General features: G+C 41.0%; 1 protein-coding gene across 3 annotated transcripts in view; it reads left to right on the top strand.

The window, feature by feature from the left end:
* Positions 1-27,841, top strand: part of MAPRE2 (microtubule associated protein RP/EB family member 2) — a 91,934-nt gene that overhangs the window by 38,124 nt on the left and 25,969 nt on the right. For 2 of the 3 annotated variants that reach the window (XM_072852531.1, XM_072852530.1), the window contains 2 exons: positions 14,387-14,514; positions 26,303-26,448. In XM_072852531.1, the coding sequence (XP_072708632.1) occupies positions 14,387-14,514; positions 26,303-26,448 (274 nt within the window). The remainder of the gene's footprint in view (positions 1-14,386; positions 14,515-26,302; positions 26,449-27,841) is intronic. The other variant, XM_072852532.1, reaches the window with a different exon arrangement.

The following is a 27,841-nucleotide window of genomic DNA, read 5'->3' as shown; positions in this document are numbered from 1 at the left end:
CTGCCTCATGACAGGCAGGCTGGACCAGAGGAACGTTCTCCCCAGGTGACGTACCTGGTCTAACCTTTTGAGATATAAAACTTGGTTTGGGAGGCAGTAAGAAAAAATAAGTGTAGTAGGTCTACATTTCAACCCTTGGCATTTGAATGAGTGACTTCTTAAAAATATCTTCAGAGGTTTTGGCTTTGGGGCTTGTGGGGGGAGGCTAGTTTAATTTGACAGTCTTTTCTCCTTCCTCATGCCCAAAGCTAATTATAGCGAAGGCTTGGTAAGGAAGAAGATAAATCGTGTGCCAGCTTTTCATTTTGGAGATGCAACTTTCAGCCTTTGTTTGATAATTGAAAACGAGTGGTCTCACCACATCTGTGTTCAATCACGCAAACCACTGAGCGGGATGGCACGAAGGCCGTAGCGTGGCGTAAGCATGGTGGTGGCAGCAGCAGCAAGGCTCATGCTGCACCGGGACTGTGTTCGGATACTTGCGTCCTCCTTGCTCCCTGAATCCTGGCCTCCAGCTAGCAGCACTGACCGCTCGCTTCCAGTATCGGCGCTAGGGAACGTAAATGGAAAACATCCCTGTTTCTTCTGTGGATGGTGTTAGCTGAGCGCTGCGTAGCTGTTTGGATCTTGCTCAGATCTCTGCTGCCTGACTCACTGATAAAGCATCTTCTTCATATTGTTTCATTATAATTAGGTGGGAGGGGAAGGGGAATATCAGCTATAAAAGTTTACTGAACATGCATTTAACTGTTGGGGTTTTAAAAGTGGTGGCTTTTTTATTTTTAACACAATTCTGTTGTCTTCATGCTGTTGCATATTTAATTCAAAATGAAAATCTGTGATATTTTGACAAAAGTTTGTCTAGTTTTCTGGTGGTATACTAAGTTACTAAATATTTGATAGAGAAGGCTCTGCATACTGAAAACACATCCATTAAATGGCTCAGCTTAACCACTCCGAAATGATTTCTTGTTTCCCAGAGAGCCCCATGCTTAGTGAAGGGTGCTTTTGTGTTAAATCTATTTTTTTGCTATGCTATCCAAACAGGAAATGTAAACATTCATCAGTGAGTCGAGACTTAAGGATGTAGCTTCCGTAGGAAATCCTACAACTGTGCCAAATCGTTCTGCCTGGAGAGGAATATGCCATGCAGGTCGTGGTCTTGATCTTCTGGCCTTGCGTACGGCCGCCTTGCATTGCTTACTCGTGTTGACTGGGGGAGGGAAGGGCTTTGAAATATGGGTGAGGTGATGGAAGATGGAGCCTGTGAATCTGGGTCCTGCGTGGATGGAGGGGCAAGGACAGAAACATTGGTGTGAGCTCCTGTGAATTTAAACAGAAACTTAGAGTGGTCTGGAACAATATTTAAACAAGCTATGCAAACTGAAAAATTCTCGGTTTGAAGTTTGGGATTTCTTCTGTGTAAAATGGGCTCTTCTCAGTGTGGCAGTTGACAGAGTAAAGGAATAGCTTATTTTGCTCTAATGGTATAGCGTAAAGCAACACTGTATGTCCCGTTTTTCCATATGGTTGTGTGTATTGTTTCAGAGGTTTAATTTTCAATATTATGTTTCTCGGCAATTTGGAACCCTGAGAGCTAGTTAGCGAGTTCCATGGACTTCAGTTTTATCTTTTAGGAGTAACTCAAGTGAATATCCCCCCTACAGCAGGGTTCCTTAGTACCGTACAGATTTCTTACCCAAGCAGCTGTAATTATTCAGAGATGCACATGAATGCAAATTCTTGCCTGTCACTCTGGAATGCAGTGTTGATGCTCGGAAGGGCTTGCTGGCAATATGTATTAAACAATTTTGGGGGAATGAAAATTCATTTTAGGCAAATTTTACATGGTGGTTATGCTTCGATTCTTAAGGTTAATCCCTGTGGAGCCAGTCCAGTAATATCATGAATAGGAAGCACTGAAATATTTGAAGTAGAATATGCATTTGCTTTACTTACGGATTCAGTGTTATACAAATCATAGCTTATTAAAATAACTATAGGATCTGTGAGTAATTGTTTGTATGGAAGTGGAGTACATAGCCCAGTGATAGGAAAGTCCCGCGGGAGCTTTCATATACAGAAAGACTATGGTGTGTAGGAGTGCTGAGAACATGGAGGCAGTGAAATGATAATTGGTTGAATAGAAGGGATATACTTTCCTAAAAGGACAGCATTCACATGTAAATAGCTGTTCTGTTGGAAACCTTGTTATGCAGAATGATGTTAATTATATTTTACTGAATTATTGTTTGGGGTCTATATCACTCCTCACCCATATTAATGTTTGAAAGTTATGCAAGATGTAGATTCTGAATTGGGATCCGAAATCACCGTTTTCAGACAACACGTTCATGTTGTGCCAGTTGTCAGGCTCAAGGAGGCGTAAGGATAATTTTCTTTTTTTTCCCCCCTTTAATATATATTTCTGCCTGCAGAAGTTTGGCTCCCCGATGTACATTTTTACTGTTGTCCCCAAGTGCGAAATGAGTTTCACAGCAACAGGGATGCTGTAGAACTGCCTTGCCTCTTTAAGCAGCTCTACTTTTAATATGGTGAGGTGTTTTTTTCCACTACCACCTTAGGCACCCCCTCTCTAATTGTTCCTGAAGCGCTATACGATATGGACCTGGTGGTGCTGGTGAACGAGATGAACATGAGTCAGCAGCATGCTCTTGCAGGGAAGAAGGCCAAGCCCATGCTGGGCTGCATTAGCAGGCGTGTAGCCAGCAGCTCCAGGGAAGTGATTATTCCCCTCTGGTGCTTCTGAGTCCACATCTCGCGTACTGTGTCTGAATTTGGCCTCTCAAATTTGAGAAAGACAGTGATATACTGAAGCGAGTGGGGCGGAGGGCCACGAGAATGGTCAGGGGGCTGGAGCATGTGAACTGGGTTTGGTCAGCCTGGAGAAGAGAGGGCTCAGGAGAGGGGAAGATCTCATTGCAGTCTTTAGCTGTCTAATGGTGTGGGGGGTGTAGAGAAGATGGAGCCAAGCTCTTCTCTGAGGTGCACAGGGAGAGGATGAGAGGCAATGGCAGTCAGCAGCTGCAACAGTAGAAAAGGCTTTAGATATTGGGAGAAAAGTTTTCACAGTGGGGACAGTCAAATACTGGAAGAGGTTACCCAGAGAGGCTGTGGAATATCTGTCCTTGGGAGACTCAGAACTCAGCTAGATGGGACCATCGGTAGCCTTCTCTTGCTGCCTCTGCTGTGAACAGGAGGCTGGAGCAGGTATCTCTGGAGTTCCCTGCCTACCCGAGTCACTTTATGATCCTGTTCTATAACTCTAATAGGTATAAACAGCTCTTGAGTTCAGAACGCCAGCACACAAAACAAAGTCATGAAATCAGGCGCTTTAAAAGTGAAAGGAGTATCATACAACAACAAATTTAGTACTGCCACCAAGGTGAAATCATCCTATCATCAAAGGTTTCAAATGCAAAAGAAAAACACGTGTATGCAGTCTCAGTTTGACTGCATCAATTTCAGCTGTTTTCTAGCTTAGTTCTTGCAAAATGTGCTGCTGCTGCAGTGTATTACTTACTTCATATTGCATTCTCTAAATCACTGGGAGCAGCTTCTGCAATTTAGTACCCAGGAATGACCAAAAGGTCATAGACACACAGTAGACCAAAGGGATAGTTTTGCTAAGTCATAAAATTAATTATGTACATTGCAATTAAAGATTATGTCTTGAAGTTAAAAGCTGATAAATTACTCCCTCTGCTTTTAATGAATTGTGCATTTTTTCATGCAGCAAATATTAACATTATTGACAAGTTTAATCTGCAGAAAATGTTTAACTGTAAGCACAGCTCTTAAACTGTCAGATGTCTGCTTAGTTTGGCATGCTTTTACAGGGAGTGGTGCAGAACTGTCTTGTCCCATGACCTACAGCAACCTTGAGAGGGTTGACGAAACTAAATATTCACATTGCAGCACAGGTTATTACCTTCTTAACTGCACTTAGATGTAGTCAAAGATAATTCAAGCAATAAACTTTTTTTTTTGCATTGTTTATTTTGGGAGTTGAACTTGGTAATGTCACTGTTTGCCAGGTGGAAGCAATACACTTTAGGAATTGACCTCAAGATATTCCATGAAAGGAGGCCAAATCCTATTAAACAGGACATCTATGCTTCTCTTAGCTTAAGGTACAAGGCTTTACTGGGTCTTGTAGATAAAGACTGTTGTAACTGCCAGTAATTCTGTTCTTACAATCACAGTTGCATCAAAGGAGTAAGTACCATCTAAAGAACGTTATTTGGGAAAGCAAAGCTTTGGGGATTTCCCCCTTTAGATAAGCAGGAGATTTTACAAACTAAAACCTAAAAGAAAACGCTGACTTCACAGACCAATATCGTTGAAAATATGGTCTTCACAAAGACCAACATCGTTGAAAAAAATCAGTTTTGGGGAAGCTTTACTTGATGCTGGTAGTCTCAGCAATTGCGTTGGTAATGCAACAATGGTAAAATAAGTTTGTGGTTACTGGCACACAGCAAGAATAATACGTTACATAAATCACAGATGGTTGAGCTAGCATGTTCATAAAGGGCAATTTACTCAGTGAAGGATTACTGAATGCTAGTTTTAGTTGCTCCAAAATTAATTTAGCAGTTAAACAATTGTACTTAGAAGTTCAGCCCTATTCTAGATAGTTCTTGGTGGGATTCTTATGTGCAAGTCATTTACTGGTAATATCTTGAGGACCAGAATAATTTCAGAGTGTCTCCTTGTCTGTTATAGTATTAACTCATGAGAATGAGGGAAGAGGTGAAGTTACTTTGGTATCCAAACCCAAAATTAAGTGTTGTGGCTGGTAGTATTAACACTTGAAATCTTTATAATATTAGTAATGATCTGTAGGGAGTTTGTACAAGCTGAAGACAGGGGTATTTATTTGGGCCTATTTCAACAAACTTGGCAATGTCAAAACTCTTGAGATTTTCTATTATTATTTTTGGTCGAGCTTTCGCCAGCGGTGGAGGGAGAAGTGGAAGAGAGGTTGAATGCAGAGCCTAGTGGAAGGCTACGTAGTGTGTTGGCCCAGGGGTCTGCAGAGGCAGTGCTGGCAGGGGATCTACACATGGTTCAGGTCACAGCCATTTGCTGGAGAGCTTGGTCCTAGAAACCTGCCCACCAAGTGCCCTGCATACCCAGCAGAAAGCCTGACACTTGTCCTTTGAACCCCAAATGGCAACAGAGCTGTGGTAGCAGTGGGAACCCTGGACAGCTATACTGGAGCTTAATATTTTGCCTTACAAAAATACACAGCCATGTTTTAGGGAGTGATGCACCAGTGAAAGCAGCTAGCACGGTTGCCTGTTGCTTCACCTGTTGTCACATGCTTGTTTACGACTTCAGGGTAAAGGTGGCTTAAAATAAATGTTGTCTTATACCCCTGCTCAGTGTCGTCACCTTTCTGCCACGACGACTCGTTCGGGGACGGAGCGAGGCTGGCTGCCTGCCCGGCAGCTCGGTGGCTCTGTCGTGCAGGCTGTGCTCTGGCACCTTTGCCCACGGGTCCTGGGATGGTTGTACTGGTTGCACGGGCAGTCGCTGTGCTGTTTCTTGTCCTTTCCCAGGTGTCACGCCACGCGCCTTCAAAGTGCCTACTTAGGCCGCTTTCAAAGGACTTCACTCTCTGTGGTAACAGGGAGTTGGACTTGATGATCCTCGTGGGTCCCTTCCAACTCAGGATATTCTGTGGTTCTAACACGTGTGTATTAAGGTTAAAATAAATGTTGCAATGCATAAATCAATGTGTATCTACCTTTGTTTTTAATGTAAAAGAGAGAAAAGTTGATGCACGACAAAGTCCTTGCTCTCTGTATCATGTTACATCATTTGCGAGTAGAAAAGGTGTATTGTAGTCCCTCTTCAGCTAGTGCAAGCCCTTTCCCATGAGAGTGCTCTCTGGGCTAACTTCGCATGCCTTGGACAACCAGGCTTTATTAAGTGTACTGTAAGTAACTCCTCTTAGGAAACAGCAGCTACGTGTTAGGAGAAAGGCATTGCATTTCCCCTTGTTTAATCCTCCCGTTTTCCCTTCTTCCCAGACTTGTCCTCCTCTGAAACCCATGGATGCTCCGTGTCCGGCTCCTGCTGAGTCATTGCCTGGCTCTGGGCGGGGGTGTGAGGCGCTTGGAGGCTGCTCAGGCCCCCTGTCAGGAGGGCTGTATAGTATTACAAAATCTCATTTGCCATTACGTTATGCTTGGAGTAAATCAGTGTGTTACTTTAGCCTTTCACCTCCGAATGTATACATGTCGGGGAGGGGGGGGGGCAAAACCCTGGATAGGTCAAAACTAAATTAATTTGGTGACTTCATCTGACTCTAGCTAGTTGGATCTCATCCCTGCTGAAACTCCCAAGCCTGCCCGCAGTGTTTTCTGGACTTAAAAGGCGGAAATGGCAGGAGTCAGGAGCAGCAGGCTGTCTGCCTTGCCAGAGCTGCTGCCAGGCTGCAGCGTGGCTGCCGCACCGGTGGGTTGTGCCTCCGACATAGTGCTTTGGGTGCCCGGCAGTGTTGGTTTTTCTTAATCGGGGTTTCTGATTATTTTTATGCCTTCCTAATCAGGGGCAGATGTTTCCCTGGTGTAGATGCAGGTGATTGCTCAGGTCCGTGGGTGTATCCACATCGTTTGCTTGGGAGTTCATGCATGGCACTCAGGCGGGGCAGTGGCTTTGGGGACAAGCTCTCCTCAGGTGCTGTCTTCACTTTCCAGTAAATCTGCATTTGCTGAAGCCCTTGGGAATCTACCGTTTGAAAATACGACTGCTCATCCATCATCTAGTGGGAGCAAAAAGATAGGAGGATCCCCTGGTATTTGCAGAACACAGGCCAGGAACGGAGGCTTGCTAAAACGTGCTGCCTTTCAAGGCATCCTTCCTCCACCACGATGGGTGTACTCAGCACTGCTGTTGCCTTGCTTTACGGCATGTTTTTAACCTCTTAGAAATCCTTTAGTGATGTCTGCATGTATGCTTAGTAATCTGCTATTTTCCATAAGAGAAAAAAAAATTAATAAAAGGAGAATTAAAGTTCCCATGTTTGTCTTGGTGAATTGAGACTATGTTTCACAGAACATTAGATGTTGGTTTATTCATCGGCTTTTTCAAGGTTTTCTAGTTACAAAAGGGTTGTAGATCCTCTTGTGTTTTCTGAAATGTAGGTGTTTCTAATTGACGGGTTTACTATATAACGTAAGTCTGAGAATTATTTTTCTCTGAATTAACCTTTTTTTTTTTTTTTGTCCTTCCCCTACCCTTGTCTGCTGTGAAAGATAGACTAGTTGCCAGTGTCTATTCTGAAAATTTTACAGGTTCAATGTCTTCCTTCAGGGCATCAGAACAGCAATTCAAGCCTAAGATCTTGGAGTTGAAAGCCTTGGGGCGGGGGGGAGGGTAATAACTGTAAGTAAAAGCAGTTTATTTTTTTTAACCTTGCAGCCTTGCCACACTTAGGTTTCTCTCATTCAGCCCACTTCAAAGGTTTTTGTGGTTCTCCATTAATAAATGCCTTCTTAATTTGTAGTAACATTCATTTTGTACTGAAATTTGTGCATCCTTTCCCCACGTTGAGTGCCTGTTCAGCACCAAGCACTGCTATTACAGAATCACAGAATCGTATAGGTTGGAAAAGACCTTTAAGATCATCGAGTCCAACCGTAAACCTAACACTACCAAGACCACCACTACACCATGTCCCTAAGCACCTCATCCTAACGTCTTTTAAATACTTCCAGGGATGGCGACTCAACCACTTCCCTGGGCAGCCTGTTCCAATGCTTGACAACCCTTTCAGTGAAGTAAAATTTCCTAATATCCAGTCTAAACCTCCCCTGGCGCAACTTGAGGCCATTTCCTCTCGTCCTATCACTTGTTACCTGGGAGAAGAGGCCGACCCCCACCTCTCTACAACCTCCTTTCGGGTAGTTTTTTTCAACTGAGGTGCAGTCTGAGGGTGCCGTGCACTGCTGTGGTTCACTCCTAACCAGTCAGAGTGAGTACACATCTGTGGAAATGATGGCAGCCAAAGAGTCTGAATTGCTTCTATTTTGTGTAAGCTGTTGATGTCTGCCTTTCTTGAACCTCTATCCTTTGTCAAGAGTGTATTTTTTTTAGTTGAGGTTTGTTTACTCATAGAAATTTATAAGGAGCCTTTCAGGATATGCAACTACTTTCAGCCGCAATTAAGATATCATGTAGTTGTGTTAATATCAGACTGTACTTTTGGAGGCAAAGGTGAACCCTGAAGAAAAAAAAAGTGTTAGTATTGCTGTGGAGACATGACATTATGTATTACGTTGCCATACAGTTTCAGCGGCAGCAGGAGGAATGAAGGAATGAGAAGGTAGTCGGGGAAATCTTACTTATGCTATGCAAATATGACTGGCAGATTAAAAAAATCAAATTCAAGCGAGACAGTGAATGCGGCTTGTCCTCCTCAGGTGCCCTAAAATATTCCAAGCACTAAATAACTTTCTTGGAATTTGTAACTCTTCTTCTGATTTCAGTGATCTACCCTAATTTCATAACTGGGTAGTGAATAAACTTAAAACTATTTTGTAAAAAGTATGCAGTAGACAGTGTAATGCATTGCTAGTTATTGGGCCATCTCAGAGGTTTTGGCTCAAACTGTGTATATTGTTTGAATACTTTTGATTGTGTTTTTCAGATTTGGGGGAACTGAATGTCTGGAAAAGAACCAGTATTTTTCTGCCTCACAGATAATACGTTTTTGGGGTTTTTTAATTTTTCTAAAGCCATATGTACCACAAAACAGAATTACCACCCGTCTTTATAAGAGTTACTCAGATTTGGGTCTAAACCAGTCCTTGAGACCCGTCATAAACATATATGTAGGTCAGAACATCCCAGTGTTGGCAGGCAGCCTCTAATTTAAAAGAACAGAACTTAAAACATGCCCTAATCCAATCAAAGTAAATCTCTAGTAATCTAACCTCCCTTGCATTTAAACAGGGAACTGCAATGAGAACAATAGAAAATATGCTGTTTGCGCGTTAAATGGTAATCCTGCGACGTTCAAGCAATCAAACTGTACATGGATTGTCTAGACTCTGTACTGTGCTTCACAAATCATTTTAGGTCTTCAAGTCAGATCCATGTTGTGAAGCTAAAATGACATTCAGAAGTGAATGAGATACATGGATAATAAAGGATTTTTAACATTTCGGGGCCATTTAGTAACATGAGAACAGTGCACACAAGATTTGACATTCAGCATTTTAAAAGGTGTGAATTTCTCCCAATATTACAACCAGAGGATTCTTTTCTCCTTTTCTTTTTTCCATGGCGATACCTCATTGTGATTAATCTTGAACTGTTTGAGTTTCTGACTAGGTAGAGCCTTTATATTGCTTGCTGCAAATACCGCTTCAGTTGCAGTGCTCTGATGTGAGAGCTCTGGCCATGGCCATTGAATTTGCTGTGGGAGCACAGCATAAGTCAAAAGGGAGAGTAAGAGCAGTGTTGTCAGGACTGTGCTGGAGCTTTTTGTGTTATTTTTCTGTCCTCAGGACTCCTTTTGGTAAAGACAGCCTCGAGCGTAACTGGCCTCTAATGGCTATGGCTAAGGCTGTATGCAGTGGATGTTAAGAAGCAGGCAAGGTCCAGCTGCAAATCAGCTGCCATTTCAGGATGCTATGAAAGGATGAATTTTCCTTCTACAGGGATGCAGCCACTGAGGCTGGCAGGTTTCTTCCTTCAGGAATTTTTGCATTGCAGTAGCTTTCATCTAGAAAGCTTTTCCAACAGGAGCTACAGCAGTCTCACTCAGTGACATCTTAGCCTTTCCGCTCTATCTTCTGCTTCAGTAATTTTTGGTGTGAGATCTTTTGTTTTACTGGCAGTATCTATCCTGATGCTATCAGGTGCCAGCTTCCAGAAGGCTCCTCTTTGTGTTGTCGCACAGGCTTTCTACTGCGTTCAAAAACTTAACATCATACCGTGCCTAATTGTACAAAACGGGGAGGCCTTGCAGGTTCAGAGGTGATGGCGTGTGTGATGAGTTTGCACAGCGCGGATAGATTCATTGCTGTAATCCTTCCAGTCTTGCCGTTATTACTGGTTTGGCATAATACAACTTCTGCTGTCAACAACTGTTAGTTTCTCCCCGGAAAAATAAATATGCCTCTTGCAAAACTGTCCTTAAACACAGCTGGATAACACCTTGTAACAGCTGCAGTTATCTGTAGCAAGAGCAGTGGAAAATGCCTAATAGCTGAACGTTCAGTGCTGCATGTAATGCCTTAAAAAATTAATACTCCTTTGGGTGTAATGTTTACCATCGGACATGCTGAGCCAGTGTATTTCAGATTGGGGAAACTGCTTAAGCATATACATGATTTTCAGCACCTAACTAATCCTCTGAACTCAGGTCTGTGGTGCTTAGCTGTGCATGTGTGAAATGTTTTTCTGAAATGGCCTGGACTAATATGTGAAGACTATCCTATGGCTTGTTCGTATTTATTGGGGATTTGAATTTCAGTTTCTTGTAAGTAAAACAAGGCAGAGGCCTTTGTGGTCAGGCAGTACTGTAACAGCCAGAGGTTTTTAATCTCCACCTGTGTGCTCTGAAGTGGGGGATGTGATCTGCTATCTTCAATCTGCTTTTACTTGCTGTAGAATCACCAGGCAGCTCTATGGAAGGTGGAAGCTTAAAGATCTCAGTGAGGTAGATGCTGATTTTCAGGCTTGTATAAGGCTCATCGCACCCTCATGCTTCAGAGCCTTCAGCCTAAACAAGGGAAAGCCTAACAAGTCGAAAATGTAAACAATGTTATTGGGAAGAAGTAGTGTATTAGGACGTACAAATAAGTTAGCTACTTGGCTGTTCACAGAGTACAGCCTGTGAGTCTCCACCTGTCCAGCTGTTCTCTTGCGTCGCCGTACAGATGTTTATTAATATGTGTTTTGAATCTGGATCACATTTTTCAAAGCAGTTCAGCACATGGGGAACTGAGTCCTGGAGAAAATCCAGGCCCAGCTGTGGATGTCGAGCACAGGGGTTCTTGCCATGCTCAGCGACAGACATCTCTGCTACCTATGCCTGGCTGGTTTTTTTTCTTCTCTTTTTTTTTTTTTTTTTTTTGGCCCCCAAGGTCTGTCTGTGTGGCAAACAGGATATGTGTGTATCTGAGCACCAAATTAGAACATGCTTACTGTAAAGGAAACCTTTCCCAGCTGAGTTTATTTAAAACGTAACCCTTAGGAGGGTGGGGGACAGAAGAAGCAAAGACATGGCGAGCTCTTTCGAGAGAAGAGGCCGTGGAAGATTCAGACATATGTTAACAAGTCACTGAGAATAAATGGCAATGGCATGTTGTTGATTTTTTTTTTAACAGAAATTCTGATTCATTTTGCATCATTTGCTTAAAATTCTATTGATACACCCTCATGCTTATCTGTGTGTATGAATGTGAAGCTATTGTCTCTAACAAATAGCCTGAACTTTCGTTTGACCCATAGACCATAATTCATTTGCAGACACAGCGTAAGTTATATTACAGACATCCTTCAGAGTATCATTGTAAAACTCAAGGTTATTTTCATTTACTCACTATTTCCTGAAGTAGAGTTCTCCATCCTATGCACTGCAGCAAAGGAGGTTGGTTGCTCTCCCGTTGCTTGCAGAAGGACAGGTATTTGTCTTTGCAGTTGCTTTTGGAAGAGGATGATGAGGGAATTTGTGCTTCCTTCCCGCATGTGGATTTTCTTGATCTTTTTAACAGAGTAGACTTGCTGCTTTCACTACTGGTAGCTGATGGCTGTTCTGAGTTCTGCCTGGCCTCGAGAGGGCAATTAAAATTTGGATGAAGTAGTGGCAATTGCAAATCAGAGTAGCTTTATTTCAAATGTTAGCATCTTTAGCTTCTTTAGAAGTGAGTGGACTGTTCCATATTCATCTCTTGGTTTAATATTAAACTCACTATTCTGAATCTTAAGTGAATATTAAAGTCACTATTGAGCTGTTACTTGAACTGATCTTAGAAACAATACTGAACATGTTAGTGTAATAGTGACAGTGGTAGTATCTTTCTGTTAGTTTCTTATCTATATAAAAAGGCTAGGAATAATAAAGTAAAAACCATGCTAGCAGTGACGGCTTAAACTTCAGATGCCATTAGTAACAAAGGTGCTGTTTGTGTTGCGCTCAGTCTGTTCCATCTTGATGTTGAAGCTCAGCTTTCATGGTTACCCATTATGGTGTGGCTTCAAGAGTAAAAGGGCACTCCCTATTTCTAAAACTTTGTTCTTTACGCTCGGTTCAATTCAAGCACTTAGTGTGTGCCAAGAAAACGACCTTTGCTAACTGTTACAGTGAACGCAGTGCTATGTTCGTACAATTAGCTGTGCTGTCTGGGAGCCTGCAGGAAGAACTGAACAGACTGAGGACAGGCTGACTTCTTCCGTACTTCGGAGGTACCCGTACAGAAGTGGGTAGAGGGGCAGCCTGGTTCTGGATAAATTGCTGGCAGTAGCAGCCTGACTATCGGAGCATGAATTTTTTGAGCCTACTTTCCCTTACTGGCCTGTATTTTCTTCTTCGTTTATTTTTCATTTTTTTCCTTCTCATCAGGCAAATTTGGGGATTTTATGTTTTGGATCTTAATGTCAGTAGATGGGGACAATTTGAACGATCTTCTGTATTTGTGAAATTTGTTTCGTAGAAGGTGACCTATATTATGAACTTTGTCGTCCTGTATTTTAAATACATTCACTGCTGTATGTGCTTACACACTTACATGTTACTGTATCAAGTTTCATGCTGGTGGGTTTTTTACACTTTTTATCTGGGTTGCTCCAGCACACCTAAAAAATGGATGGAGTTAACCTGCCATCTTTGTGTTCTCTGCAGAATTGTCTATCAAGCTTCAAACAGTTGAAAATTGTCAATGGGAATAGTCCATGCAGACCTCGGATCCTACAGAGGAGATCCTGCCCTCTTTCACTGAGGGAGAAGGTTGAGGTCCAGGGCTGAGGTGGCAGGACTGGCACCAAAGCTAGCCAGTTCAGTGTTAGCTACAAGGTGTCACTAGGGACAAAGGTGTGCAGTCCCCACCAAACCCTTTCTTTCCAAGAATAATAGCGCAACTTTGACTATTTGATCATTTCTGAGACACCTCATACTCGGATTGTTATTGTTATAATCTTTTCATGAATAATCTTGACTCTGTTCTTTGAAACTATTGATGAGATAAACTTGAACGTGCTCGTCTTTTCCCTTGGCAACGTTTTGCAATGGAAAGATGTGACTAGTGTGGAATAACAGGGAATAAAATCGAGTAGTATGTGTTTCCAGTCTATGCACTTGGGGACTGATGATAAAAGCTACTATGAATTAGACCTACTTGCAGGAAAGGACCTTAGCTAACTAGAAGGATCTATTTAAGATGTGGCTATGAAAATTTTCAGCGCAGAGTGCCATTTTCCAAGGTCTTGGTGAAACATTATCTGAACACAGTCTGAAACTGTTCGGCTGTGTTCAAGGAGAACTGCTGGCATGACCAGTAAGCGAAGGTCTGACTTTATAAGAGACTCAGAGGATTGATTTGTTTAATCTAGCCTACCTGGGCACTGGGACAGACTCTTGAGTGCTGTCCCTAACGCATTATGAAATCAGCTTCAGGGAAGAAAAAGCCATTAGAGCTGGAGGATAATGTTGGCAGAAGAACAAATGGGTTTAAGCTGAGAGGAAGTGTTCCTAACGATTTAGAGGAATCGGGCTCCACAGCAGCTTTCCAACCAGACAGCTGGGAGTGCAAGTCTCAGTTACTTTCAGGATAGAGGTTGGTAAATTGGTAAAAAGATTATCTGGTATTCACTCTGTGACTGTTAGGAACTGAATTAATGATCCAAAAGGCCCCTGTCCCAGTAAGAAGTATTTGAGTAAGTAGAACAACTACATCTTCTAGAAGTTATCTGAAAATTAAATACTGGTTTAGGCAGTCTGATCATCCTGCAGTGCCAAAAAACTGATGGATAAATGTCAGATCACTATACTTGTGCAGCACTATGTGACAAAATCCCAGATCTTTGATCCTTTCTGTGTAGCTTTAGGCTATGTCTGATTCTTTTTTCCTTACCTTGTTAGCACTAAGCAGAATGCTGTAGGTTTGTATGTTCTTTAAGTTCACAATGACAGCTAGAGAAATATGTTCACAGATTCCAAGAGGACATTGAGGAGGTCATATATCATTGAAGAATAAAAATTAACTCTCCTTTCTCAATAAATAAGAGAAGGTTATGCAGTGATGTGGCTTTTCCTTCTTTTTTTGAACAAGAAGTGTAAATTCATTGTATCCGGAAAACAATTATCAAAATGTCAAAAATATTTTTTGTCTTTTTTTTTTCCTAGTTGGGGAATGGCGGTCAACGTGTACTCTACCTCTATAACCCAAGAGACTATGAGCAGACATGACATCATCGCATGGGTTAATGATATATTAGCTTTAAACTACACAAAAGTCGAACAACTCTGTTCAGGTAAGAAGGCATGGTATGCTCTACAAATGTTTATTTTAAAACCACTTTAAAAGTCTGATTTGTTGAAAATAGATAACTTTTAACTTTGACATAAAACAGTTACTCTGAGAAAAGAGACTAATGCATGTGCAGGGGAAGCGTTTTTGCATTCATGTTAATCATGGAAAGATAAGGTGCCTTGAGAAGGCATAACAAATGCAGAGGTGAATGGGACAAATGTAGCAGAAGGTACATGGAAGTAATAAAATTGTTGACTAAGCAATAAAAGAATACAGTGATAAGCTTTTGTGTTTTAAAGCTACCGGGGTGGTATCTTTTCAAATGGAGAGTGGACGTAGCTGAAAGAGACAGAGAACCAACACCCCGGGTGAACAAAATTCTCCAGCACCTTTTCCTTCCTCGTAAGGGTCCTCAAATCCCTGCTGATGTTTGCAGGAAAAGAGCACAAGCGTGACTGTGAAGAAAAACATGGATTTGAGGAAATGAGCCTTTAGCTGCTGTGAGGGCTTTAGAAGTTTGTCAGGAAAATCTGCCTGTTTCTCTTTAAATGTAACGCAACTCTTGTTGTAAGTAAATTTGGTAATGAGCCCTGAAAAAAAGGGTAATGATTTGAATACTTTGGACATTTTTGTTCATCAGAGTGGCAACTACAAGACGCGTGTTAAACAATGGTCTGTAACCAGGTGATGACTAGAAATGACACAGACAAAGGCAGATGTTTCACTGAGAATACAGATGCCCCTGGGGAGTGATTCTTTCTGATTTCCTACTGTGATTTTTAAATTTGAAGATGTTTGTGTTGGAGGAGATCTAACTTAGATCACTAGGAATACCTTACTTATAAAGACAATGCTTTAAGTACATAGAACTGACAACACATCACCACATTTCAGCTATTTACTGGTCCAGCTTAAATGCATAAATGGGGTCTTATATTCATATATTTGAATTTACCTACCATTCTAGGTAAATTTTCTGTCTCAGAGATGTTCCCTGAAAGGTACGGAAAATCCTTTGAGGATAATAGCCTCATAGCCTACTCTTCAAAATTTAAAAAACAAATCTCAGCTGCAGAAGCAGGCTTGCATGCTTGCAGGCTTGCTGAATGACTATAAAATTGAGGTTGAAAAAGTGCAGGTTAAAGTGCATGTAAGTAACTGATAGAAACTAAATAACTAAAGACACAGAATATGGGAAATAACCTTTTTAACAGTTATTAAACTTGAAATTGAAATATTATATTGAGCTGTTGTTACATTTACATGTCGGAAGTTAGCCTAAGTATTTTCTTTTGGTGAATTATACATAAAGAAAATATTCACGTGGGGATGTGTGTGCACATGTGTATAAATATGGGTGTAGCTATATATAGATATAAACATGCACACACACTTATAAGGAGATAGAAAGATACAAGAAAATAGACATTTTCATCCCAAAATACCCAACGTTTGCCATTGTTTGAAACAGGAAGTGTACTAGACAAGTTATTGACTTGTTCCTGCATAGCTGTTTATATGCTTATAAATAGTTGAAAGGAAGCTTTTGAAGTGAATTCTCCATCAAGTTAAATGTGTGTGGGCTTACAAAAAAAAAAACCCAAAACCCTTTCCCAAAATAGGGGAGAGGTGATCTAAGAAAATTTTGATTATGCAGAATACAATGAGTTAAAGATATTTAAAAAGATCACATTGAGAGACTTCAGCCGGGTGGGGCAGGCAGGAGAAAAGCATGGAAATTGTCACAAACCCACTGTCCCATTTCATTACACAGCTGCTTATACAACTTTTTCTGTGACCTCCAGTGAGGATTTTGGGACGCACCACAAGGGAAAAACTGAAAAAGGGTCGTCTCATTAGAGCTCTTACTCCATCCTGTATAAAATTAAATCTTTTCTTCCTTTAGAACTTCCTGGATTGTATTGATTGCTATTGTTACCTGATGCTTTTACATTCATATCTTAACAGGTCAAAGCTGTAAACTTGAATTTCCCCATTTGATTGGATAGTCAAGCTTGATACTTACACATTCTTATTTTTGCGTTATTGTTCGTTACAATCCCAGAAGGAGCTTTAATAGTTCCTTATCTGAAGAAGCATTCTAGCACAGTCCTTCCTGTGGTCCAGAGGACTTTAGATTCATCAGTTCGGAGAGTAAACTCTGCTAGATTACTGCAGACACTAGAGCACCGTAGTCTTACGGACTAGGTCCTTTCCATTTGAGACTGCATAGTCCGTTTCTCACATGCAGGACATGCACGAGTAGGGATTGAAGATAGATGGACAAGAACCTTTGGGAATCTTTCTGTATTTAATACAGTTTACCATGTAAACTCCAAGTAGTTTATTTAATGTACATATAGTTTATTTAGTATACTTCTAGTGTATTTACAGGGTGGAAACTAGGGGAACAGTAGCACAAATGACAAGCCAACTAACAGGCAGAGCACCAGCAAGCATGGTGTGGACCATAGTTTGACCGATCTAACTCCTTCATTCTGGCATTCCTTTGGCTTATGTTCCTTGAAGCACTGGCAGCTTTCATGCTGCTTAACGTTAGTTTCCATAAAATATGAGCATTTCTCCAGGACTTCAAAGAGAAGGAATATGTGGGAAAGTCTTTACAACTATGAAGCATTTCACAGCATTAACAGGGAGCTGTAGAGCTACTGTACCTGAATTTTTGTAACCTACTGTAAAATTGTATGGACATTTTCTTCTTTTTTAGAAAAAAAAAATTAAGATTTGTCATGCTGTTATATATGACTATTCAGTCCTTGTTCATTTTTGTTAATAAGGAGCAATCAAAAGGCCAGAAAAAGCTAAATGCAAGGCCAGAAAAAGCTGGGGAGGGAAGGGGGAGAATGGTAAGTCTGAATGAAAAGCTCGAAGGAATTCCTTTTAGGAGGCTTGAGCTACCTAGATCTAGCATACACTTATATTCAGCACCTGGCTGTGAGACCTCACGGGTGCCCATGTTTTGCAGCCAACCTAGCAATAATTTCGGACATTCTGAGTTTAAACAAGAAGGAATAATGTGACATTCTGCCTTCACTAAAGGCTTTATTCAGAGCATACCTAAAGCTTAATGTGACAGTTTGTAATAAAGACAGAAAAAGCAATCAGACCTTCTTTTTCTCATTGCTGTGGAGAACCAGCTTTGATAATATACATGCTGTAGCAATACCAGCCTATTCCCCAATTGCCACTTACAGGAACAGAGCTGCTAGGATGAGGAGCAGCAAAAGAAGAGGCTGGCTTAGTCATAAAGTATTTGTATTCTTTGGGAGTCTTAGATGTGTTTTTGTCTCTGCTAAGTAGGCCGAGCAAAGTGCAGTGTCCTCTGAGCTTTCTGAATGCCTCCTGTAGTAGTGGTGTGCCAAAAAGGCCAGGTTATGGATGGATGCAGCCCTGGAGAGTCTAAATTTAGTCTGCAGCTACTCTGGTAATTTAGTTTTGACAACTCAAGAGCATCTCAAAGCAATACAATTCTCTTCGCTTTAGGTGAGTTATTTTGTCAGTTTTTCGTCTCCAGGTTTGACTTCCTGCAAGGTTGTTAACCTGAATATGAAATTATAATCCGTGGTTTTAATTGAAGGCATAGTGCACTGCCTTTAGATGGGCATTAGACTTGAGAGCATTTAATTTGATACGTGAATGAAAAATAATAGAGAACAACAGAGTGGATTTAAATGTAGTAGAATCCCATGTGCGACACCCATCGGCTTGGGGAATAGGAGTTTCAAATGAATTATGACACCAGTTGTTTCTTAGGAGTCATGCTATTTTTGTAATGAATACACAGTGGCTTCTTAAGAAGAATTCTGACTAAACAGCTTATAACTGAATTTTCTTTACTAAGGCTGTTTTTCATCTATAGGGAATACCAAGTGAACATGTTACAGGGCTTTTCATGAGGGTTTGGCTGCTACATGAGAGTATATTCAAAATAAAAGTCAGGCAGGAGACTATAGAGGGTTTGCATATGAATTAAAAAGAAACAACACAAAGTGTACAAGCTATATAAATTATGAGCAAGGAAGCTAGAAATGGTAAATCTTTATAGAAAGGAAAACGCAGCCTGAAGTGAGGTATAATTTCTGGCTTAGCTATACTTGTGTGATCCTTTGAGGTTAAGGAGATACAGCATCTTTTTCCCCCTTTCCTGCATTTGAAAATTCTCAGTAGAATTATAAACTTGCAAATTGTCTGGCCTCCAGTGCATACAGACCTTCTGTCTTTCAGGATTTGTATGCAAGGATCAAGGATTAAATGCGGGGTGGTTTTTTTTTTTTTTTTCCCTCTTGCTTTCAATAAATGACCATACTATAAAGAGAGCATGTGGTTTGGCATTTTTGAATTTTAGACGGTGATGCTTTCTCTGCAGATGCCCTGGGTGCTGCCACAGGGAATTTTTCATGTGGTGACTGCTGTAGCTAGTACCATATCTCGGTTGGCGTTCCTCCTGTGAAAATACATAGTCCCTTTATACGTACATTTTGTTGGTACTCCACCGCCCCGATCTCGGAGGAAGGCAGGCAGTGTGATGACAGGGCAGATGTCGTTCTTTGTTTGACTTTGTGTTGCCTCTCTGGCTTGGGATCTGGGGGAGAGCTCCACCACAGTCTCTGCAGGCTGTTGTCCCTTGCAGAGTGTCCGGGGCTGTGCAGGGAGGAAGGTCGTTCCTGGCTTGTGGAGGGTGTCCGAGGTGGGTCTGCTCCCAGGGACTGTGCGCTGGGGCTCTGCGCCGTGGGGCTGATCGCCAGCCCCTAGGCCAGGTGGCGTTTGCTTGCAAGGCGGCCGTCGTGCCTCCGGCACCACCCAGCCTCGGGTAGCAGCAGGGAGCAGTGGCATGGTGCCTCCCCAGCAGCTCTCCGTGAGAGCGGGCTCTTCTCTCCTGCACACAGCACAGATCTTTCTGAGCAGGGCTGAGGAGACTGGAGAAGAAAGGTGCTGGCCAGACAGAGATGGTGAGAAGGGCTTTTTCTTCTGCATGTCATTTGTGTATATATACACGCAGACGGGGTGTATTCTGTGGCTTAGCTGCATGGGATTTGTTTTTTCATGCCTCAGAAGGTGTATTTTGCTCAGTGCCTATATTAACCCATAACTTCCTCCACATGTATTACTAAAATCTGCATTACAGGACCCTGTGGAGCGTTTGGTGCCAGCATGATTTCTGTACAAGGCGGTGTGCTAGTGCCTGTGAAGCTGAAGCATGTTTCAACATCAGTGGTTTTGGTTTTTTTCCAGTTTGCAGCCTTGCAAAGGCTGGGTCTCTAGAGCAACTTGGAAGCATGATTAAAACATGGCTTGATCCCATTTGCAGTCTGTAACCAAGCCATGTTTCAAGGAACTGGCGTGTTGTCCTGAGGTCATGCAACACAGAGGATGCTTAGTGTCAATGACTCTCTAATGTCTTCCATATGATGTTTAGGATTAGAGGGATACAATGGATGTTAATGATTGGATTTAAGATCATTTCCAAAACTTTCTGAGGAAGCTTGCAAAGCAGTATCATGAGATTTTTCAGCCAATACTTTTTTTTTTTTAAGATGTCGTTCATTAAGAATTCAGGAAAAATAGAACTTAAACAAGGTTTTTACTTTTAAAAATTATTATTATTGAATTACTTATAGCAGTCAGTTGCTTGATCTCCCCCCCCCTTTTTGAAAGAGCTTGTTAGATTTTGCATGCTACTTTTTTTTTAGGCATGGAGTTACGGAGCTATTTTAAGTTAAATAGGAACTGTGTTTTCTGAAATTCCCATTTAAAAATGAATGAATTCCAAAATAAATTATTGCTAAAAATTAAGTATTCAAAACTCTGCTCTGTATAATTTATGAGCAGCTTAACGATTTACATATTTAAGAAAAAGAGAATACAAGTTAACACAGGGGAAACCTCCCTCCCACATGCATTATTTAAAATAAGTGGATATTCTGGATTATGTCATACAAATGCACCACCTGTGTGGAATAGGACTTTCTGAAGCAGATGTCAATTAAATGCATGTATCTCAGTGACCATTGGTAAGGTTGTAGGAGGTACGTAGTTCTGTAGGCTGTTTTCTGTGGTGGGACTGTTGCTTTCAGAAGCTCCTGTCTGTATGCAGGCACTCACTCTGCCCTCATTGAGGCAGCTGTGCTCGTGCAACGATGTGCAGGAGTGCAGGGCTGCACTCTAATCTGCGTCAATTTTATTTTTTAAGTGCCCTCCCAAGACTGTTGCTGGGAAGGGTGAAGCTCAGGCCAGAATGGCTTCATTGATGCACAGCCCCATGAACGCTTGCTTCTCTACAACTAAGCAGGCAGTAAATTGATGTGGGCTTGAGCATTCACCAGGAAATGGGCTGAAACCTCATAAATGGAGGGGTTTTTTTAATTGGAGAGATAGAATTGTGTTAACCTATGTCCTAGGTCATATAGGTGCTGCTGGAAATGCAAATGGGAATTTGAAGACTGTGGTCTCCAATGGAGTGCTCAACATGAATTGTGCTATTTCTTAAACATGTGGCTATATGTAACACAACTTTATGGTCACAGACATGACCAGTTTAAAAAAAAACCTTAAGTGGAATAACAGAACATGCATATTTGAAATCTAAATGAAAATCTATACCGTGATATCTTAAGTCAAACCTATCTTAACATCCCTCCCACAGAAGCAATTCTAGGAAGCCTGAGGTGAAAAGGCAAGCCCCAAGTGCTGCTGTACTGTAAACAATGATTGCTGGCCTCTGCGGTTTTTTTTTTCCCCCCTTTCTTATCAAAACTATTAGGTCACGCGTGGTCCTTGCAAGCTACTGCCTTTTTTTGTTGTTGCTGTCCCAGCAACAGAAATACCGGGTGTGTGCAGTTTCCCATCAGCGTTAGCAACCATCTCTCTGGTGAACTGCTGATGACTAATACGCATACAAGTCATCCCGTATTTTCCAAATGCGTGGTCAGGTTGCTGCAGCTTTGGAGGGAATGAATAATTTGAAGGAATTTGTGTTTAATGTGACTAGATATATGTTTTTAGATGATCTGAAAAGTATTTCCTTAAAGCAAACAAGCAAACAAAAAATTCCAGTTATGGAAAAAGGTACAGTCAGCCTTTTTCCCAAATGGGATTTTTCAAAAGCGAGTATGTGAAAATCAAACTGAGGCCTGGTTAAAAGGTTTAAACTTGAATTGCATGCCAATTTTGAACAAAATTCTTACTAAGCATTTATAGCAAATTTCTAGTGTAGCACTTAGCTCCTTTTGCTGTGGTTTGGACATCAGAATTAAAATAAAGCAGCCTCACACACAGACAGACCCTGTCTTTTCATGGGTTCCCTCCTTTGTGTTCCCATGTTGGCTGATGTGGTTTTATGTGGCTTTCTGGGATCTTGCTCCCACACACTGCAGGGATGAATGGGGAGGGACAGAGTCTTCTGATGTTTGATGTGAAGGATTGATCTAACCCCTCCTATAGGGAACAAATACTAACTTGGGCACACCTGAGCGTATATTATAGTATTTCTACTAAGTACTAGATATAGTATATTTAAATAAGTTAGTTTGCAAATAATATTTTCGTTTTCCTTTATAAATATATAAACATATATGCCAAAAATACCGAGGATCCAATCTTGCTGTCCAGCTGAAACCTAGGAGGTTTATCAAGCAGTAAAAACTTGCAGGAAAATGGGATTCTCTTGTTTTCGTTGTTATCTCCTTTAATTTCCTTGTGCTTTAAATAGTCAGAAACAGAAGTACCTTTGATTATCAAGAAAATACTGGTTTGCTTTTTTGGATCCATCAACCTCCAGATGGAAGAGGAGAAAGGAAGGAAAACTGAAAATCTGTAATGATGCAGAGTGCATATGCTTCAGAGCAAACTGTAGGTCAGTATGGACAGTCTGGGAAGGAAACATAGAAGCAGGGAAAGAAAAGTATAGGACAAAAGCTAGAATGAGTTCAGCATTGTTTACTGCAAGGGGGCTACCACTCTGAAAACGCTGTAAAAATGTGATTTTATAGATTGGGTAGAAGCTTTTAGCTTTACCACTGCATGTGGCGAAACTCTTCAATTGTAATAGCTTTAAACAACCACCTTTTCAATTCTTGGTTTGTTCTTCTGTGTCTTAATTCTGCCCCAGCATCCCTTCCCCTCCTCTGGCAGCTGCCTGCCCACCCAGCCCGGTGGGTGCCGTCCCCTCGCTGGCCTTTGCTGCCTGCTCTGCCCTGAGCCTGCTGTGGGAAGCCCAGCAAACACCTGCAAACTCTGTAATGCTGCTGGGCTCTTTCCGCTCACTCATCGGGCCAAAAGTAGCGGCTGCCGGGGGTGTAACCCAGCACAGACATGTTTGCACGTTGGTTTTTGAGTCTGGCCTGTGAATATCTTCTGTAACTAATGGCCGCGTCAATATTCTAAATCAAAACACGAAAGGACTTTTAGCCAGTGATTCTAAATTGCCTGTTAGCTAATACAGGATAAGAGGTTTTTAACATTGGTCCCTCTTCTGCAGTGCTACCGGCTGTAGTTTTCATCTTACATTTGAGTAGATGTCAAATTATTTCTGTTTGTGTGTGTGTATGTGCATGTTTTTGTGCATATAAAAGTTTTCTGGTCATACAGACAGATTTATTGTGAGAGCCATTCTGGACAGGTAGTATGTTTTCAACTCCCGTGTATAGATTTGTTAGGTTGGGAGGGTGGGGGTGGTATTCAGGGTTTTTTTTGCAGAAAATGTAAGGAACTTTAAAAATCTTGAATAAAATATAATGGCATAAAAATCCTTTTGTTCATGTGATTATGCAAGAGGTATGTCACAAGCCATGATGTCATTATCTCTACTGCCACTTTCTTTATGTTCTGTTAAAAATATTCCTTTCCCACGCACCCACATTGAAGCATCAGTTGTATAGTAAATTGAGTAGACCTAAAGTGCTGTCCAGTATGCAGAGGACCACGTGTCTATACGCTGTGGCTATGAGGTAAAGGCATTGCAATCTTGCGTGACTTAAGTAGGGCTGCTTTTTCTGCTGCCTCCAGGAAATCTCAGCGATGGGCAGCATAGAAAGTAGCGTCCCGATTCTGCTGCGCTGACATTTAGCATTCAAATGCATTGTGACAGCTACAAGCTCTAGGGGGTAAAATTTTAAATTATAAAAAAATACCTATATTAAATATGTACATAACCTTGATGTCCAAAATCACGTAGTCCCAGTTGACTGTAATGATATTTTTACTTTCTCCTGTTGCTGTGGTAGGCAGCTCTCTGCCTTATGGGAGTCGAGAAGAGTTTTCTCTCTTTGTATTTTACAGTGTTTAGTTCAGTCCACGTTTGTATGTTGCCTCTGTACTTCAGGAAGGAGCATTTTAATGAATTGTGTTTGCCAACGTAATAAAATCCTCCTGTGGGGGGAAACGGCCTGGCAGTTGGCTTCAGTTTTGTATCAGAGACCAGGTTCGTGCTGTCATGTGGATGTAGTCCAGTGTTTTCTGCCCTCGAGTGTTGTGCAGACCCAGGACCACCTCCTGGCTGGCAAAAGCACAGAAACAACTGCCAGCATGATGGGAAGGAAACACAAGGAAATACCGTAACTAGAGTCTTAAACGTAGTAAGACTCTATCTAAAGGCATGCAGAAGGAATTTGCATTACCAGCAGCAGGAGAAAATCTCATGTGAACGCTTTGGGTTTCTAGTTTTTTAAAAGGATCTAGATGAAAGGTTGTGCAGTGCATTTTCAAGGCCTCCAGGCAATTACTTAGATATCGGAGTAAAGCTTATAATTGGGGTATGGGGAGGATGAAAGGACAGAGTTAGGAACAAATTCAATTTATAACATGAAATGATTGCATAATAATCCTTTTGCATGAAATTAAATAGTAATAAATGTAGTCATGCCATGCATTATCTGTATATCCATGCTTTTAACTGTAATGTCATTTTTCTGTTGCCACATATTTACCAGTTCTCTTGCTAAGGATGAGTTTTGAATAACTAATTGTGTTTATATAGCTTTCTATAAGAAGATGCAAATTTGTCATCTGATGTTTGTAACTTGCCAGAAGGCTCCTTTTCCTTTAGGGAATATTTTACTTTGATTCCTAATCATATCAAAACCATTGCAAACAGCTAAGCACAAGGTGTCCTTGGAAAATCAGATTTTTTTAATAACAGTTTTCCCCCACAAAGCTAGGCAATGTGAAGAGAATTTTTTAAAAAATGGCAGTGGTTTTCAGTGCTAAAGCTTGATCTTGGTAAGTCCCATGGTGAGCAAAACTCATATCAGTATTTTAGGAAACTTCTTTGGACTCCACTCTTAAAGTCTGCTTCTCTTTTTGGGAAGTTACGAGCTCTGTAACTCTTCATATGATGGTTGAGTGGATACAGAGAATGGGAAGTATCTCATGCATAAAGTTGGTCCTGTCAAAACACATGCATACCCATGGAGAAAAATGTCTTAAAGTTTAAGTTATTGTTGCCCCTCCTGTAAAACTGGGCAAGCCAGGTGTCTGCTCTGATAATTTGATTTCTATATGAGCACTCAGCAGAATTATTTTTTGATAAAAATCATTGTTGATACTGAGCTGAACTGTTAGGTGAGATCTGGACACTTGTTTGTCAAAACTGATCTGCACTAAAGTCTTTTTTGTGGAAGTGAAATTGAACTTGTCAGGAGTAACCGGGCTATCACTTCCCTGCCCTATATGCTCAAGCGCAGGGGCTGCATGCTCTACAGCCCTCTGCTCCAGAAATGGACTTCACTGAATCTTTGCTGAGTTTACAGCATTTTATAGAAAACTCTCTTCTGAAGAAGAACTGAAATTGGGTTTCCTCTGATTTCCTCAAACATTTTCAGCCTTAATTTCCAAATGCTTATCAACAGTAAAGACTTATTTTGCAAATGACAGTGACACGATGATGTTGTAGGAGGAAGCTCCCTGCATACAAGAAAAGGCTATCCCGCTTAGCGGTACCTAGTACACGATTTAGAAATTTTTCCATATACTTGCAGCTCTGTGCTGGATTAGTTATACACACACACAGGCGCACACACTCCTACCTACTAATACGCAAGTTCAGATAGCCCTTGAAGTTGAACTTAGAAACCTTATTGTTTTGAGTGAGAACTAAAGCTGGCAACCCAGCTTCTGAAATCTATGGCTGGATTATGCTAAACTCTGCTTATTTAAATGCTTTTCTCAGGAGATGAAAATCAGTAAAGATGTTTGTTTGGGGGGGGGTGGGGGTGGGAACTGGCTAGTGTATTTTAACAAGCTGGAGCTTTACAATTTTTTTTATTTTTATTTTTTTTTAAATCGTGGTTTGATAGAATCTTAAATGATTGCCTTGGACTTGATTGGCATTCGGCTACAAGTGCCAGAAGAAAGAAGATCTTGGCTTGGTTGAATTCAGGGGGCTGTGAGGATTGAAGTAGCTTATCGAGATATTTCCATTTTGACTGTGATCTTTTCACTGTAGGGACAGTGCTACTGTGTATAGGGACTCCAAGAACATCAGTTTTAAACAGAAGAAAGATTTACTTTCCATTAGTCATGGTGGTTCTTCAGACGCTACACAACAGTGCGTCGTGCATCCAGACTGAATGGAAAAAACCCGCATTAATGTGTCACGCTGTTCAATGTCCATTAGACAAGTAGATCTTGGGTGCAGAGTGTTAGGTTGAATTACAGCAGGGACTTATTCAGCACAGTTGCTTTCTGCTTGTGCTTTCTGCTAATGACATTAAACGCCATTTGGTCTTAGCTGGGTGCATCTGGGTTAACATCAATGCGTTCTCTTGTTATAGGAGCAGCTTACTGCCAGTTCATGGACATGTTGTTCCCAGGGTGCATTAGCTTGAAGAAAGTAAAGTTTCAAGCAAAGCTGGAGCATGAATACATTCACAACTTCAAACTTCTGCAAGCATCATTTAAAAGAATGAATGTGGATAAGGTAGGCATTCTGTATTTGTATTTCAATCACGACAAGTTTCAAAAGTTGTATAAACTGGGTGAAGTCAATAAATAGGGGAAATAAACTTCAAAATACTTAGAAGTCCACTTTTTCAACTTTTGGACTGAGAACTGGAGTGCAAGTTGTATGTGAAGATGTTCTTCTTGACCTTTCATTATCTGAAAAGGGTATTTAGGCATGAAGGAAGAAATTTGGCATGCTCCATTTAGGTACAAAGTGAAAATTGAGTCCATGTGTCTGCTGAGGAATTGTGCAGCCTAACTCATTATATCTTAATATCAGAGACCCTTTTGATAAAATACCATGTGTTAGAAATTCCTTACCATCAGTGAACCTTAATTTTAGATACAGTAAAACTACTGGTGACCTGAATTTCCAACCAAATAACTTGGAAATATGCTGTTCTTATAAGTATTCCATGTTTCTTGTCCAAAATGGGGTTTAAGGAATTTAAACTATTCAAGAGCTGGAATAATTTATCCAATTATTTGATAGGTTGGCCAGCACATGTGATCTTGTAAAGTTAAGAATGGAGGGCTCTTAGAAAATGGCTTGTTCAGCCATAAGGTACTGGTTTATGCTTGAATGTGTGAGTTTGACAGGCTCACCAACATAAACCGCTGTGTTGCTAAAAATTAATAATGAAAGTTATGTTGTCATACTTTTAGTTTTACACAGATGTACTACCTCTATATCCTTTTAAGGTTCTGCTCTGGCTTTTAGTGTTGCCTTATTCTGAAATTTAAACAGTCTTAATAGACAGTCCTGTAAGACTTTTCTAAAGCAGTGGAAAACCCTAATTATTTCCTGAAATGTTGTGGATGCTTCTATTTACAGCGTAACTTATTAGGCTTTCCAATGTTTCACTAACAAAGTTAACATTGTCAATTTTTCTGTAGGGAGCAAACTTGCTATACTTTCTCAGTGCAGAATTAAGATACAAAAGGAATGACCTGAAAGGACATGCAAAATGCTACATTAATCCTTGTAGGAGTATCATAGACTTACAAAATGCTGCACAGTTGGCTTAACCTTGAAGAAGAAATTAAAATTGAAATTGGTTTAGGTACCCTTTTTCCAGCTGCAAATTGAATGCATTCAGGAGGCATTAAGATCCATTTAAGTTGGCTCTTTAGTCAGCTGCATGAATTAAACAAGGCAGGGCAGCCCTCCTTCTGCAGTATTCCCTTCATAGTCCCTGTCTGCCCACAGCATCTGGGAGGGTTGAGCAGAGTAATGCTGAACTGTCTCCTTACACTAACTGTAAGGCTGTACACTAAGTGTACACTAATTGTGTACACTTACAGCCTCCTTTTGAAGGCTTCGTTTCTGTGAAACATTTTGCAGGATATGGAGACATCCTCATAGCCTT

The sequence above is a fragment of the Ciconia boyciana genome, chromosome 2, assembly GCF_034638445.1.
Source record: "Ciconia boyciana chromosome 2, ASM3463844v1, whole genome shotgun sequence".
Classification (NCBI taxonomy): Eukaryota; Metazoa; Chordata; class Aves; order Ciconiiformes; family Ciconiidae; genus Ciconia; species Ciconia boyciana.
The sequence above is the reverse complement of the archived record's forward strand: the minus strand, read 5'-3'. Positions and strand labels throughout refer to the sequence as shown.